Below are 16,143 nucleotides of genomic sequence, written 5' to 3'. Positions count from 1 at the left end.
CAAAAAAGGTCATTTGAATAACTGGATGATTGTAATACACCCGCAGAGAATTCAGAATCATAAATACTGTATTGATCCATGATGGTAAATTCTGTGTAAGTATATGAATATCAGAGAAGAAACATAAATAAAAGGAATAAAAGGAGTGTGGATATGTACATATACTATGTATACTATTTATGTACATAGCTAAAGGAATGTTTACATAATTATTACATCATTAAGGAATTGTAATGGTGAACAATAACAATTAATAAATAGTAACAGCAGAGTGTTGCACGTTATAATTTAAGCTGGTGTTATTGCATAAAGCATGGATTATTGCAGCATAGGAATGATTAAATTGGAAAAGATTTTAAACTGCGAGATAATGAGATGGAATATGCTGAAACATGGCCACCTGTGGAAGCATTCCAAGTCACTATGAAAGACAAAAAGATTTATGGAAATTTGATTGAAATTGGAAATTGGCAAATATGATTGTAACTGATTTTGTATGAGGGGTGCACAGGTAGGGATTTGGTTTGATTAGATATGTTGAATGTCATGTATGAGTGTGATATATGGTGAAATAAAAAGAACATGTAGGGTCTACACAACATTTAATTGACTTATTGTGTTTACTGTATTCATACTATATGGAGGACATTCCAGTTTTCCACTATCTTGCCAGATTTATAAAAAACGATCTTCACAGTTAGATTGTGTCCTTGTCTGAGGTTGCTTTATCTGCTTGTGCCCTAAAAGCCAAACAGTGTGTTTGCGTGTATGTATGTGTACGTGTGTGTGAGTGTTTGTCAAGTGTTCTCAAGGCCATGGTAAAGGTGCTGCCAACTGCAGTTTTCTCACAGTAACACCAGGGACACGTGTGTAATTTAAGTAAATCGGTTTTACTTTTACCTTTCTGTAGCTGCAATTTCACAGTAATACAGTGAAACAACAGATTGTTTCCCAGAATAATCTCTGGGCTGTCATCTATGCAAGCAAGTGGTGTTGCTGTTTCAACATGAGGGGGGAAACATGATGACTGGACTCAGCAGGTCTTTGTATGTTATGTTTGTTTTGGAAGTTTCTTGGTTATCCTGTCTGTCCTCTGAGGAAAGTCTTTGTGGTTCGAACAAGATCGTAATCATCTGTAGCAGCACTATAATGCGATTGCTTGCTTTTCTGTGTGCACTTCGGATGTCTCAGACATGTCCAAGGTGTGTTTTGAAGAAGGGGTGAGTGGGATGTTAACCATAATCGACCCGGGACATTGTCTGCCCAGATGAATGGTGTAGCGCGTAGTAAATCACCGACTGGGACAGAGCAGTCAGATTCCTCTGTGCAGTGATGTCACCGTGATCGTGTGTGAAACAGATCCAGACTTGAAAAGCCCAACCTGAGCCAGATGTTGATTTTCACAGCAAACTTTTTGCTAGATGGCATGCAGTCAAAGCTGTTCAGAGCTGAATAGAGAAGTTCTACCTTAAACTCTGGTAGTACACTGGGACTCATTACAGGACGCACAGATATATGGAAACAATCTAAGACGTATGTGTAGTCCATGCCTTTATTGTCTTTGGAAATCATCTCCATCATTCTGGGCTTGTCAGATGTGTTACATTCCTTTCACATATTTTCATTTCTGTTTATTTTAGGTCATCTGCTGTGTGGTTTGACTGAACATCTTGGATTTAAAATGGCCATCCGATACATCAAGCACAAGTACCTGTGGATTTACGTTTTGAATTATGAGAAACTGTAGAATAAAACAATAATGGAGATTCCGCCTGTGGTGAATTTGGAGGGACACGAACCTTGGACAGCCTCAGGATTGCAAAAAGTAGCCTTCTCAAGACAAGAGTTGACCTCAGAAAGCTCTGCTCTCTCTGCTAACGGAGCTGCAGACCACAGAGGGGATTATTGTCTCCCTGAAGCCCAAAGCTTGCTGTTGGAGCCAGATGAGGACATACACAAGCTGAAGAAGAGTTTTGTTTGTGTAAGTCCTAAAAACATTGAATTTGTAGGAGTTGTGTGCACAAAGGAGCGTGAACAGTCAGTCGTTCCCGATGAACTCCAACACCCAAGTCCGCTGGCCTCATCTCCTCTTCATGATGCAGGTATTTTGACCACATTATCTAGGTTAAATGACTGCTGCTGTTCACTTCCTGTTCCTGTTGCAGAAGGACAGTCACGCCAAGTGGTTTATAACCATGCTGGTCAGACAGTTGACTTGAAAAAAGACTTCAGGAGGTTAGAGCCAATCTCAAATGGCCATGTCTTTGTGCCTCCAGAGGACCCGGGCCTCATCCTCAATGTGGACTCCACCCCCACCCTCACTGTCCCTGTCTCCGACCGGAGAGTCCTGGATCCCCCATGCATCGTGAAGCACAAATCAAGCTCCATCACCTTCTCCCACTACACCTGTCCCTCCGGAGCCGACAGCCATGCTTTTGTCAATGAGAGTTCTGACGATGGACAGTCTTCGGAGGAGGATGATGATCATGATGATGGAGATGGGGATGATGATGGTGATGATGATGATGTGTTCCCAGAGTTGCCTCAGAGTAGAGAGTATCTTGTCAACCACCGACAAAGAAGCAAAGATGAATTGAAGACGAGAGGCGCTGTGAGTGCCCGAGCAGAAATCAGTCCCACGGCCACAGACTGTGGTGATGAAGCAGAGGAGGACACCGGCAGTAAGGAGGTACGCTGCTGTTGACATGTCCTCATTAATCACATATTGATTCATGTAAAGATTTATTTATAAAAATTGTATTTATTGTATTAGAATTTATTATTTTATTAACTCATACAACTACAAATACGCACATGGGAAGTGTCCAAATAGCACATGTGCCCATATGTCACTTTATTACATGCAAGTTGTTTCACTCGGGATAAATTATTTAACATGAGATTTTGTTCCTTACAAAAAGCACATGTGAAGTCACATATATATATATATATTCTCATGTAGTGTCTTTCACACGTGAAATACCTTAAAGCCATGTCCAAAAATCCTCTGTGCAAGAAAATCAATCACCGTTAAATATGCAAATTGTGTTTTAGATGTAATAAATCCAGATGAGCGTTTTTTAGGGGAATTTAACATTTTAGACAGTAAAATTAAAATCAAGACAAGTAGGCTACTAAAGTGGCGGCTGAGGCTCAGGTGTAGGTTGCCTACCAGTCGGAAGGTTGGTGGTTCGATCCCTGGCCCTGGTTCAATCCCCTATCAAAGTGGGCAAGATATGGTTGATGGTTTGATGGCATGTCAAAGTGGGCAAAACACTGGACCCTGAGTTGCCCCCGATGCTGTGCACGTGAGTTTCCCCCGAGTTGTCCCCAAGTTGCCGCCGGTGCTGTGCACATAACTGCGTGTGAGGGTTTATCTGATGAGCAGGTGGCACCTTGCACGGCAGCCTCGGCCACAGTGTGTGAATGGTCAATGATTCCTGTACTATGTAAAAACACTTTGAGTAGCAGTTGAGACTAGAAAGGTGTTATATAAATAAAGTCCATTTATATTTCCCTGTTTGGTGATGGAAGGCCCAAATACAAGGAGAATCAGTCAAAGAAAATTAAAATCATATGTATAGAAATTTAGTAAACGTTGTGATCTAAAAGAAAAAGCACTTGAAGTAGCATTACTTAGCTTCGATTCCTCTGTTCAAGGAAATAACCACAGTGGGAGAGTTTGTCTTTGCCAGCTCCCAGCATCTGACATCATTACACTTTAAGACTTTACATAGTTGGTGTAAGTGTGTAGGAGTACCCTGACTTCACATTTGTACTGGAGAAACCGATACAGAAAGAATTCAAACAGCTTCTGCTTTCTTTCCACTCAGGCGGGCAGCGGTGTTTTGACAGAGTCCAAAGCGGGCCGTATTAGCACTGAACTTCCATTACTGAAGCACTCTCTTTATCTTAAACAGGTCAAGGCACACGGCAGTCTCTTTTTCACACAACCTGTACCCTGACCTTGGTTGTAGCCATCCTGTAACTTCTCATCTCTGCTTGTTATTCCCCTTTTAAAGCCTCATGTGAACATTCATACATATGTTCAAATCCAATAGATACACTGTAACAAATTTTAACGTAAAATATACAGTAACTTACTGGCAACAATTGGCCAGCAAGTTAATGTAAATTATTTTTACAGTAAAGGCATCATTCTTCCATTTACAACATTTTATGTATTCAAAAAATATAGGAGTTTACTTTACTATTTACAGTACTACAGTGGCTATATTGGGATTTTTTTTTTTTTTTACAGTTAAGCTTTGACTGCTGTGATTTCAGCTGTAATACTTAGACTGCTGTGATTTTGACATGTCGACCAGGTTGTAATGTGAACTTTACAGCATTCTACTTTAAAAATCATATACAGTAATGTTACTGTAAAATCTAAAGTAAATAACTGTAAATTTCACAGCAATTATTTACAGTGTATGTGTTCAGTTACATATCCAATGACTGCTTAATTTAATAATTTAATAATTCCTTTTTTTAAACAGTCTGCGGATAACAGCACACACGTAAAGAAGGCAGAATAAATGGCTGGTGGGGGTTAGCTTGTCTGTGTTGTTCAGTTCGATGTTGAGGTAATGCCAGCTTTTTGTGCAGAATGACACTCTGCTTTGAATGAGTTGTTTTGGAGAAGAGTGGAAGAATGCAGGGAATCCAGGGAGCCTGTTGTTCATATTGTCATAGGGCGGCAGGTTAATGCTTCTTATGCAGTCACACCACAAGCTCTGTTATCATGCGGGGGGGATGCGATGTTGACATCGCTGTAGTTAGCTCTTCAGTTTCAACAGACTGGGAAGAAAAATTGATTGAAAATGAGATTGAAAAACTGCTCTTTTTCAACTACACATCACATCACATACACACATTACACACACGCACACACACACACACACAGAATTGAAATGGCCATCTTAACTGATTTATTTTCTTTAACAATCATTAGCACTAATGCTTAGAGTCAAAGGCTAAACAAGAGCCCTATATTCATCTTAAAAATGAGTCTTATTTGTATAAGAAAAACACTTGAACTGCATCCTAATAACCTTACCCTGCTTGTAAAACTTCAAACAAAGACAAAATAATGAAAGCATAAAGACCTAAAAACATTATCTACGCATGCTTACGTTTTTATTGTAATTAAAACAAGTCCAGAGAATGAAGGAGTAAAAAGCATGGGCACGATGGTACCTGATATACAACTCTGTCAAAGATTAAGAAATAACCTGAATGTGAAATGCCCCAACTGGAGTCAGTATTGCTTGAACTTCATGTTTTAGAAAAATAGTTGATACATTATAAAAGGTATTCAAGTGTTAGTGTCAGTAGGAAGTTACTGGAATACCACATGCATGCAGTTATTCCCATTAACCATATGAGGGCACTGTATGCATAGTGTTTCCACTTTGTGTCATCTCATAACTTCCCTCCCTGCTTGCATCATTTAGCTCAGCTGTGACTAGGTGCCCCTAAAATACACATTTCTTTACCTATCTTTTCTACTCTACAGACGTGGCAGTGGCTGTGTTCAGTTGCTGTTTTGCATCGCAGGATATTAAGAGTGTGAATTATTCCTCCAAGTAGCCAGGTAGCCGTTGCCCTTTCGCACGACCGGCTGCTACCTCCATGGTGATCTGTGGCACTCTCTGTGGGTGGCGCAGACTAGGCACCAAGCCCAGAGCTCACACACTTAACTCCTCATTTCCATGTCAAAGCTGCTGTGTTCGAGTTAACAATGTGGCCAATTTGTGCTGATAAAGTTATAGTTGGCTCACATTTAGTTGTCCCAAGAAGATAACATTAATGATTTTAATGAATTAAGCTATCGCATTGACTCATACCAGCTCAGTTGCCATGGTGTGAGGACTTCACACAATTGCTGGGGATCGAGGGGAAAGGCACGAAGAGATGAATTAAGGGTAGTGTCTCACTTGAGCGTCAAGCCCTCTGCGGAATTTGTCTTATTCTAAGTAGAAGTGCCCACATACCTAAACAGCACCTTGTGGGGATGTCACTGAAAGAGACTGTGTGAATGTGTTCCAGATTTGGCTTGAGCATTTGCCAGAATAGGGCATCTGTTTCTTGCGTTTGTGTTTGTCTGACTCCAGGGGTCAATTAGGAGTCCAGCTCACAGGATCTTTAGCTTCTTTCATTTTCTTTTCTCATACAAAATACATTACTTTAGCTTAGAATCTCAGGGTTGGTGCTTGCCATCCTAACAGCTTAATTTCAAATCTTTATGTCAATACATAATATCCATGGACTCACTTTAAAACAGTTAGGATATTCCCTGTCTTGTTATTTGTTGGAGGAATGTACACCCACTGAGGTGCAGACAGGAGGATTTGTTCTCAACTTTGATTTTTTTTAAACTGAAAATTCTTCTCATTCCTGCAAATCTGGTGCATATTAACTAAATGTATGAACATTTTGGCTACATTGATCTCAGGATGATACAAAAAACTACAGCTGTGAATACGTTATATGTTTCTGGTCACAAGCTGATTTGTAAATAATTAATGTTATGACCTTATAACCAACCATACTACCATCATTTTGTCATAACTTAGAAAATAAATAAAAAAGAAGTCTTCAAATCACGCAATGTCCACACTGCTGACAACTTTAAGTCACTTATTCTAGAAATAGCAACAGGAATATCTTGTATTTAATCTGTGAGGACACTGATGCTCCCTGGACTATATCTTGGAAAGATGGAAAAAGAAAGTGGAGTGTGTTGGAGGGTTTTCTGTGAATCAGTGTTCATTTCTTTGAACTAGTATTCTATTATTAGGCTTACATGGAGAGGAATGTTTGAGCAAAGGTTGATCCGCATTATTCTTGTTGCACTTATTATTACCGGTGTAGCTGTAGAGTGTGAGTGGAATGGATGTTCACAATTTGTCATATACCAGTGTTAAGGAAAAAGGTATTTGCAGGTTTTTCTATGTGTTAAAGTGACAGTTCAGCCTAAATAATGGCAATTGGCTTGTTGAGCTGCAAGCGCCAAAAAAAAAAAATATCGTGACCTGTTTCTTGTTGGAACTATTAGATGTTCAGGGGAGCTAGTAGTATTGGTTTGCATTAAACTAATCTCTGCAAGCCATAATGTTGGGCCACGAGCCTCTCGTCCATGAGTACGCTTCCTTCTCCGTGGTGACGTGGTTGGCGGGTGTAGTTTGTAAGAAAGAAAATAGTTCCCACAGGTCATAATTTCTTAAATAGACCTTGCTTTTTCACTACAATATAAGTTGAGTGCCATTTAGTTCCAGTGGTAAGGCAGTTGTCTCTACAGCCAAGATGTCTAACACTGGGTTAACTTACACTACAACAATCTAGATTTATAGACGGGAGGAAAAATATGTATTGTTAATTTTGGGGTGAACTGTCCCTTTAAGCAGACAGAGGATTGAGCTGTCTAAACATACTGAGCCCATGTCAAACTTTTATATTCCCTGGTCAGCACCACGCTTGCGGGGCCGACATAGCAGAGAAGGGAAGCTTTATTTTTTCCTCTTGGTGACCCCAGGTGACCCCTCAGACCTCACAGGTCAGCAGGGGATTGGCCAGATATAGGTCGTTGCTAAGGGATTGAGTTGAAAGGCATACCATTATTGACATATGTCAAATGATGATGTATTTACAGAGACTTATGAAAACAAACTCAATTTCTTGAATGAATAGTATTTATTTGACTGTTCCGGTAACAGTCTATGGATTGCGCAGGGATTACAAACAAAATAGGCCACATGGCCTGTCCTCAACTGGCCTCCATTTTCTATTTTTAGTTGACCCGCAGTGAATCAATTAAAATACTAAAAGTGTCAAGTCTCAAAAGTATATCAAAGCCCTTCTGATAGGAACCCCCTGTCCAAGATACAGTGGGGGGGGGGGGGGGGGGGGTTTCCCATCAGAAAATCCATTGACCAGTCCCTTCAATGAAATGATTGTGCATTGAGATACTTGATGTCATAAATGGAATAATGGCTTGATTTAGAAATGACCGGCAGAACCCGGGGCTCAGTCACAGCATGTAGTTTGAATTCAAGAGTAGGGATTTAAAATGTATGTCTGTGTAGGCTGTTTTTAAATTAAGGTATAGTCACTGAACATCAAATGACCGTTGACTGTGGGAACACATAGACATACAGCTATCTGCAATGTCATTCTGAAGAGACATGTAGAAGCCTGAAGTTGGGTTAATCACAAAAGAAATCTCAGTTTGAACAATTTAATGAAGCCAGCGTAGAAAGCAATGGAACAATCGAGCATTATGACTCTCTTGAGAGAACTGGAGGGAAATTATAAAAGACAACATAGTAATAAATAAAATAACATAGCAGAAGTTACTGTTGGCTATTAGTGTGCAATAATAAACAACCTTATGACCTCATAAGGGGCAAGATTCCAGATCTGGGGCATTTTCACGGGCATTTTGTTTTCATAATTGTCCAATGTTGTGATGTATCATTATAGGATTGTCAAGCAATAAATTGATTATTGCAGTATTGCTGTACGGTGATATTATTATTATATTATATTACGGTATTGTGAAATACCCTGTGGCTTACACCCCTAGTTACAAACCATTTATTGTATGATTATTTGCTGCTTATGAATGCTAAATTGGGGAATTTAAAGTTAAGATTTTAAACTCTATTCTCTCTGGCCGCACCAATGGCGATAAGCGGTAACTGCAAGTGTGTTTTTTGGATTCCACTTTCCCTTGTTTATGAAGTTTCATTGTCTGAAGCCATCAATCTTTTCTTTCTTTGTTCAGCCATAATAACCATTTACTCACAGTAAGTTATTACTTTAAAGTAGGGTTACTGTTCTTTAATATCTTGGATGAACTTCCTCGATCCAAAAAGTCATACTATGGGCAAAATAGGCCTCCTCCTATTGGCCAGATTTCTCCCTTGGCCCTTGTTACTGTCATACGATCCTAACAGACTTCCTGCAACAACTATACTTTGGGAGGGGCTTCCTAGGAAATGCATTATGTTACTACTTAAAGCTTTGGAATTATCCACAAGAGATATTCTCTAGGAAATCCCCTTCTCAATGGTTTTGGGGATTTCAGTGTGGGATTTTTGAAAGTGGTATGAGTATGAAGCATGTGAGCCTCTCTAGGACTCTGCAGAAAAACAATCATAATTTATACTTGGGTGACCGAGGGGTATCCTGCTGATTTATGAGGCTGGACCTCCAGATGCTCAGACACAGCTCCTGTCTGTGGAAGGATGGTCTATTTATATACACGGCGTGTCTGGGGAGCAGTGAAAGCCAGTGCAGGGAATTCCATCATCCTCTGAATGGCACACATCTCTGGAGCCCTCTGCCTTTGCTCTTTCACCCCGAGACACAGCAGAGGAGATCACATTTCCATGTGTGGCTGCAGTGAAGTCTACTGATGCAGCGTCTGCAATTTACGAGATACTTTTTTGGGTTTGCGTGTAAATCTTTTTGAGTTTAGGGCAGTGTGGTGTATTGATGCTCTCTTACCTGAAATTGTTAATTAAGCCTGGCAAGGACGATTACAGGAATTACTAATGAACCGCATTTTACCCCGGATTTCAATTATTATTACTGCGGGTTTGAAAGTCAGGTTAAGAAAGTGAAAAGTCCTCTGAGTGTTCGTAGCCTACATGAAAAGGTGTGTAAGCATAATGTTTAGATGTAGTTTATGTGACTAAACTATTTTTTTTTTGCTTTCCATGATGGAATAATGCTGCAATTTTGAGGAGTAATCTGAATATTGTGTTCGAATAGCACCTGAAAATAGGTTTGAAATGTAAAATTCGACATAAAATGAGACATGACGGAGCGCCCAGAGAGCTTAGCTGGTAAGGCAGGCGCACAAACAGTATACAGAGGTTTACTCCCCGGCGCAGCGGTGCCGGGTGCATTTCAATTCCCCCTCTCTCTCCCTTTCCATGTATTCAGCTGTCAAATAAAGGCCTAAAATGTCCAAAAAAGAATCAGATTTTTTTTTTTTTTAAGCGACATGACATAAAACATTTCCAGATTATTATTTTGTGTGTGTGTGTGACAAGACTAAGTAATTGTTCTTAAATACACAAATTTAGCAAATTGGGATACAACTTGACCGCAGAAGTGTATCAACATGCTGCAACTGGCCTAATCTTTGACTCGCGAGCAGCAGCCGAAGCTTGTCTTCTCTTAAAACAGTGCTTCTCTGATCACCCACAGGAGTCCCCACAGGTCAAGTCTCCCTGGTCGGAGTCAATGAGCCATCTGATGAGGAAACTGGACCAGCTTAATCGAGACATAGAGGAGGCTCTGAGTGCAAACTCCTCCCCCTCCAACACACCCTGCACCACCCGCAAGAAACAGGTGAGCCTGAAGTCCTTACTGCCATCAGGGTTTGACAAGAGTTTTGTCCCTTATGCTTTGATATAAACACAGAAATGAACTGTGTTAAAAAGCAGCGTGTGGTATGTGCCCGGTCACGTACACATTCCTGTGAATCGCATGCTGCATACTTGGTCATGCTTTTAAACTTAACGCTAAATCAATTTACTTTGCTCTGTGGAGAGAAAATCCTGACGGATTATGTGGACCTGTGAGCAACAGGTGTTCATCGGAATTTGACATCCTGCTGAGTTTTAGAAAGTATTTCACATTAAGGTTTAGATCTGAACAAGCTGTCTCAAATCGAGCCACAAACCCAGTTGCCTTTGTGAGAGATGATTCAGTGTGTTGATCTCTTTTGGGTTCTTAACTGTGTCTGTGGCTTGTGAGATATGGTGTGAATATATAGTCTGTCCGAAACACTATAGGCTTTGTCAACGCCATCTTATAGTGTCCTTCTGACTTGAGTCTGTTTTACGATGTAGGTCTGCAGCTCTCAGATATGATACTGGGGTGCACAGTGCTTCAGCCGGGTCAGAATGTAAGGCAGGAACAGAGAGCTATTTGTACGTCTGAGGTTGCGACCGGGACCAAGCAACTCTGTTCCTAAAAAGGGCTCTTCTCATGGTGGCATGTTTCATGAAATATCCCACTAGAGTTAGCATTTGGGAACAAAAGTGCTCTTTTGGGGTCCATATGTATGTACCGCACAGAGGAGCTTTTGTATTGAAGGGAGTTTGTATGATTTGGTCCATTAGGAATGGTTGAGAGAGGCTCACATGCCCCCCAGGCATCTGCATAACCATCCCAGGCATTCACTATTACTTGCTTTAAGTAATGACAGGCGACTGGGCAAGACAAGACATCTTTACTGAGATATTTGACAAGGTCATAATCTCTTTTCCTCTCAAAAGAAGATCCGCACATACAGGCTCCTTTGTGAGTCCCTGTCGAGCTGAATTGAGAGTGGAGATTTCACTTCCCCAGCAGTTGACCTCAGCATCTTGTTTTCTTTCCCCCTGGCCACCGTTGAGTCTTTTGGGCCAGACAGAGACGGACCCAGTGCTGATTGTTGTTGTGATGTTGTTGCAGTGGGGTGCTGTTTCAAAGTCCACATTAAACCAAGCCCTGAACGACCAAGTTCTCCAGAAACCAGACAGAGGGGAATGTCCGAGCCAGGACAGGTCTTCTGCTCCTCGCAGCGGCTCAATGGAAACACAAGCAACAACCAAAAAAACGGTAAGTTTCTTTGAGAATAGCAGCTTCCTGCAGGCGTCCCACAGTGTGAGTGAGTCAACGACAAATAAGTCAGCCAGTGTGTCTAGTACATGCAAACTTGCGTATTGTTGTCCAGTTCTCATCTTTAAGGCTATGAACTGCTAAATTAATTTGAGTCTAACTCCACAACTGGTTGCACATGTTTTTCTTTTTCCTCTCAAATCTGGCTTTAGCATTTTTGGGTGACTGCCATGACCTGTTTACTTCCTGCCCTTCACGAAGTATTTCTCCCAGCCAATTCATAGGTCTTGTCTGTCTGTAGCTGGGTGATATTCACTCTGTGTCTGTCCTAAATGAGCACTTTAATTCAATTAGCACAGATCTAAAATGTTCATCCCCGGATTATCTGAAACTCATCAAATGAAATTCAGTTGGACCTTTTAGTCGTTGCTGAACTTTGCTTTGAACAGTCTTGTTTCAATAGATGCTGTATCGACATCCAGATCTTAAACCTACATTTCACAATTGCATATTTGATCCATTTGTCATGGTCACTGTATTAACAGAAGAAGAAAAAAAAAATTGCCAATTCCTTAAGCAGATTGTTTTTTAAGATAAATCCATTACCAGTCAGTTGAAACTCAGACCCTCCCCTCTGCTGCTCTTTTCTCTACATCTGTAAATATTTGAGGTTTGCATTGAGAATAAGGGCAGCTTAGGCATTCTTAAACAAGCAGGACTCACTTCTGCTTGACAAAGTATATAAATGTCTCTATTCAACGGCCCTAAAAGAAACAGACAACTGAGAGATTTGCAGAATGCAGGGCGGGTTTAAATTCAAAGCCTTCCAGCTTGGGCTTTGTGCTCTCTTGATGGCTCTACTGCAATGCGGTGGCAAACAACCTGCTTATGAGAGAAAAACATAGCGGGCCTATTCTCTTACACTTCATCATTTCATTTAGTGATTCCCCTTTTTACCATTTTAGCTTGTGATGTTTTTAGACTACATCCAATATATTTAGCCGACTGCCAAATGTAGAGTTCTTGGGGTAAAATAGAGTTCATCTCCAAAAGTTAAAGAGGATTATTTAGTCTGTAGGCACTGCTGAGTACACTTCAGATGAATTCAAGTGTAGTTACCAGATGGGCTGCCACCTGTCTTTTTTTTATAGAACCCATAACTACCTCTAGAAAATGATAGCAGCATGAGTTAAAATTTGGCTCGAGGACAGCTGGGAATGTTCACATGTTAGAGACAAGAGTGTTTTGGCTGTAGTGTAACCTTGAGTAGAATGACATCGCATTGATCAGTGGCGACGTGTTTTAGGGCGTTTGATGATTATATGGGCATTTTTATCATTAGTGGATAAAACATTGAATTTCATATATACTGCACTGCTGATTCTTGTAAGGTTTGAATTCAAACTTAGATTTTGTACCTCAGCAGCGTAAAGTGACGTCTGAGATATTTACTGCAGACCATTTACTGCATAGACAACTGGGTCTGCTCTGGAGAGGTTCAACATTTTGGGAATTGTGCCTATCGACTTTCTTTCAGATGGCTAATGGAGAATACCGATACCGCTGTCATGTCTGTACAGCAAATTTGGCAACGTAAATAAACATATTCCCCAAAATACCAAACTATTCCTTCAGTTTTGTGCACTGGTTTAAGTGTGACCCATAAAACGGGGGTTTCTATAAACACAGGAGATGACATTTCCGCAGTTTAGCATATGCAGAGAGATTTTTCCTCCTCTGTCCCCTCCGAGTCTTACATAACAGCTCTGGAGTCCTTGCTCTGTATGATCTCTAAAAACTGGAATGAATGCATCTCATATCTCCCTCAATCTGCTGCTCATCATGCAGGCAGAGCTAATCTTAGCTGGAATGTGTTGGGTGTTGACTAAGATTTTGTCTCGTTGGAAGGAGATTCACATATTGTTAATTCTTTATAGCTTCTCCTAAACGACTTAAGGAAGATGGTATGCACTTTTTGTCAAAAGATTTCATGACAGCCATTTTCCTAAACTAAGTAATTTCCAAGTTTTCATGATTAACCCTGCTTAAGGTACTGACTTATACAATTTTAGGGCATTTCCGCCTTTAATTGATAGGACAGCTGATATATGAAAGGGGATAGAGAGAGGGAAAGACATGCAGGAAACCGTCAGAGATCTGTCTCAAACCCTGGACCTTCTGCGTCCAGGGTAAAACCCCTGTACATGTGCGCCCGCTCTACCAACTGAGCTAACCTGGCCACTCTACTGAAGTCTAGGAGAAGTGACTGCACCTTTCATTTAAAGTTAGTTTGAAAAGTTGCTCCAAAAATACAGTTGTGTCCATCTTACCAAATGTGTTAGTCATTCTTAAAACCCTTCTTGTATGACTTATGACATAGGCAGTGCGGTGGCTCAGCACTTCTGCCTCACTGCAGAGTTTGATCACTGGTCTGGGCAGAGTTGGATCCCCGGTCCAGGAAAGGACTGTCTGTGTGGGTTTCCTCCGGGTGCTCCGGTTTCCTCCCACCATAAAGACATGCATGCTGGGTAACTGGGACTACAGTTGAAAATTGAAAACACTGGCACATTTACAGAAATGTTGATTAATGTGCAATTTCCTAATGAAATAAAACTAAAACCAAAAATCTTATACGCTGTATTTAGAGCTGAAATGATTTGTTGATAAATTGTAGATAGTGGAAAAAAATCGTTTGTCAAGCCAAAAATGCTCAACATTTATAACTCCGAGCTGGGATGATTTGCTACTTTTTTTTTTTAATCGTTGTAAATGAAACGTCTGAGTTTTTGAAGAGACAAAACAAGCAATATAAACACAATCTTGGGCTTTGGAAAGATTTGATGACTATTTTTTGTATTGTCTAACATGTTATAGACAAAACAGTTAGTCAATTCATTTGAAAAAAGAATCAAGAGATGGATCCTTGGGCTCCTCTGCTGAGCTAACTACCTGAGGATTTGACTTAGCTAGTGATGAGGGGCTAGTTTTCCCTAAAATGGCCACGCCCACCTTGGCTAAATCCATAACTGTCTTCTGTTGTACTGTGGTTGTCAAATGATGTATCTCTGCTTACTTTTAAAGAATACGGGCTCTGTTGTGTATGTATGCAGAGCAATATGGAGAGGAGCTCTAGTATGTACTGTGAAGATAAAGGGGGCGCAGCAGACCGGGACATTTTCTGGCTATGAATAGATGGATGGCAATATATTTTATATACATTTACTGTATATATATAATATATACAGTAATATATATGTATATATAATATATATATTGCTATTCATCTATTATAATAGATTTCTCTGTTACTGACATGATAGTAAAATGTATAAATTAGGTTCCTAGTGAAAACTAATAAAAAAATTGGTTTAAAAAAAAAGATGCTTCTTTGCAGCACTGATTGTATTTATGTCTGTAGTGGTTATCCTGACTTTGCTGGTCAGCACAAAATTGTGTTGAGGCCAGCTCTTTAAGATTCATGTTGGATAGAGACATATTTGGGTTGAGGGTTCCTATTTTTAATTGGTGTTGACAGAGACGGTCATTGGGACTGACCGGTCCTGTAATTGCCCTGTTGACTCTCAGGCAGGTTGTCATTTGTGCTGGGACAGCAGCTGTCATTCAGCGACACAGACCTGTCTCTTCATGTAGACATCCTTGTTGACGAAAGCAAAGGCTAGTTTTCGCTCTGACAACAGCCCTGCAGGATGTCACTTTTCCTGAGCTGCAAACTCTGACACGTGTCCACCATCTGACTGTGGTTGGACTGAACCACGGCGGTGTGTTTGAAGTGGGTCAGCCCTCGAGATATGCCAGGATGAAATACTTTCTCTTGGCTGTTAAAAAAGAAAGAGTGATGGTTGTTCAAGCCTTTGAAGCTTTGTCAAATCGGCACATCTCCACCGGGGCCCAGCATCTGGTCTTTGGCGTGCTAATTTTCACAAGTTTATTTCTGAAACTGGGTCCAAAAGCTTGTCCTCGGAGACTAACTTATCAGGTCCGTTGCATTTTCAAGCACAGAGATGATGGCGCTCCATGTTTCTGTACATTAAACCCTGCCTTTGAACTAAGTTACACAAGTGTTTAGATATGTGGTGAAATTCTGCCAGACTGTGCCAAATCTCACAGTCAATAATGAGAGGTACATCAGTTGCTGCACCTCATAGTTTTCAGAGGCCCAACTCCCCTCTTCTATATTTAAACAGAGGTAAAAATATACACCTGTAAGGGTATGAGTCAAAAGTTTATGACCTGTCTTCCTATTTTCCTTGTTTCTCTGTAAGAGTCAGAGAGTTGGGATTTTGTGCACGGAGACAACCAATTGGTTGAGCCTGCTAACCCTGGAGCCACATGGAAACCCCCTGGTGGTTTAAAGCAACCTGCCAGACATTTCTTGGCTGTGACTCGCTCTATCCTTTAAATCTTCCTCTTCTCTTGAATAAATCAAAAATGGGCTCCCAGGTGTACATTTGCCGTGCGACCTAAAAGTGTCTAAGACCATGTAATAAAGACAGAATC

General features: G+C 40.6%; 1 protein-coding gene across 3 annotated transcripts in view; it reads left to right on the top strand.

The window, feature by feature from the left end:
• Nucleotides 1–16,143, top strand: part of stard13b (StAR-related lipid transfer (START) domain containing 13b) — an 88,688-nt gene that overhangs the window by 10,846 nt on the left and 61,699 nt on the right. For 2 of the 3 annotated variants that reach the window (XM_034866315.1, XM_034866314.1), the window contains exons 2-4: nt 1,641–2,689; nt 10,225–10,368; nt 11,479–11,625. In XM_034866315.1, the coding sequence (XP_034722206.1) occupies nt 1,760–2,689; nt 10,225–10,368; nt 11,479–11,625 (1,221 nt within the window). In that variant the 5' untranslated portion in view covers nt 1,641–1,759. The remainder of the gene's footprint in view (nt 1–1,640; nt 2,690–10,224; nt 10,369–11,478; nt 11,626–16,143) is intronic. The other variant, XM_034866316.1, reaches the window with a different exon arrangement.

This window comes from Etheostoma cragini, chromosome 3 (genome assembly GCF_013103735.1).
Source record: "Etheostoma cragini isolate CJK2018 chromosome 3, CSU_Ecrag_1.0, whole genome shotgun sequence".
NCBI classification, from domain to species: Eukaryota; Metazoa; Chordata; class Actinopteri; order Perciformes; family Percidae; genus Etheostoma; species Etheostoma cragini.
The sequence above is the reverse complement of the archived record's forward strand: the minus strand, read 5'-3'. Positions and strand labels throughout refer to the sequence as shown.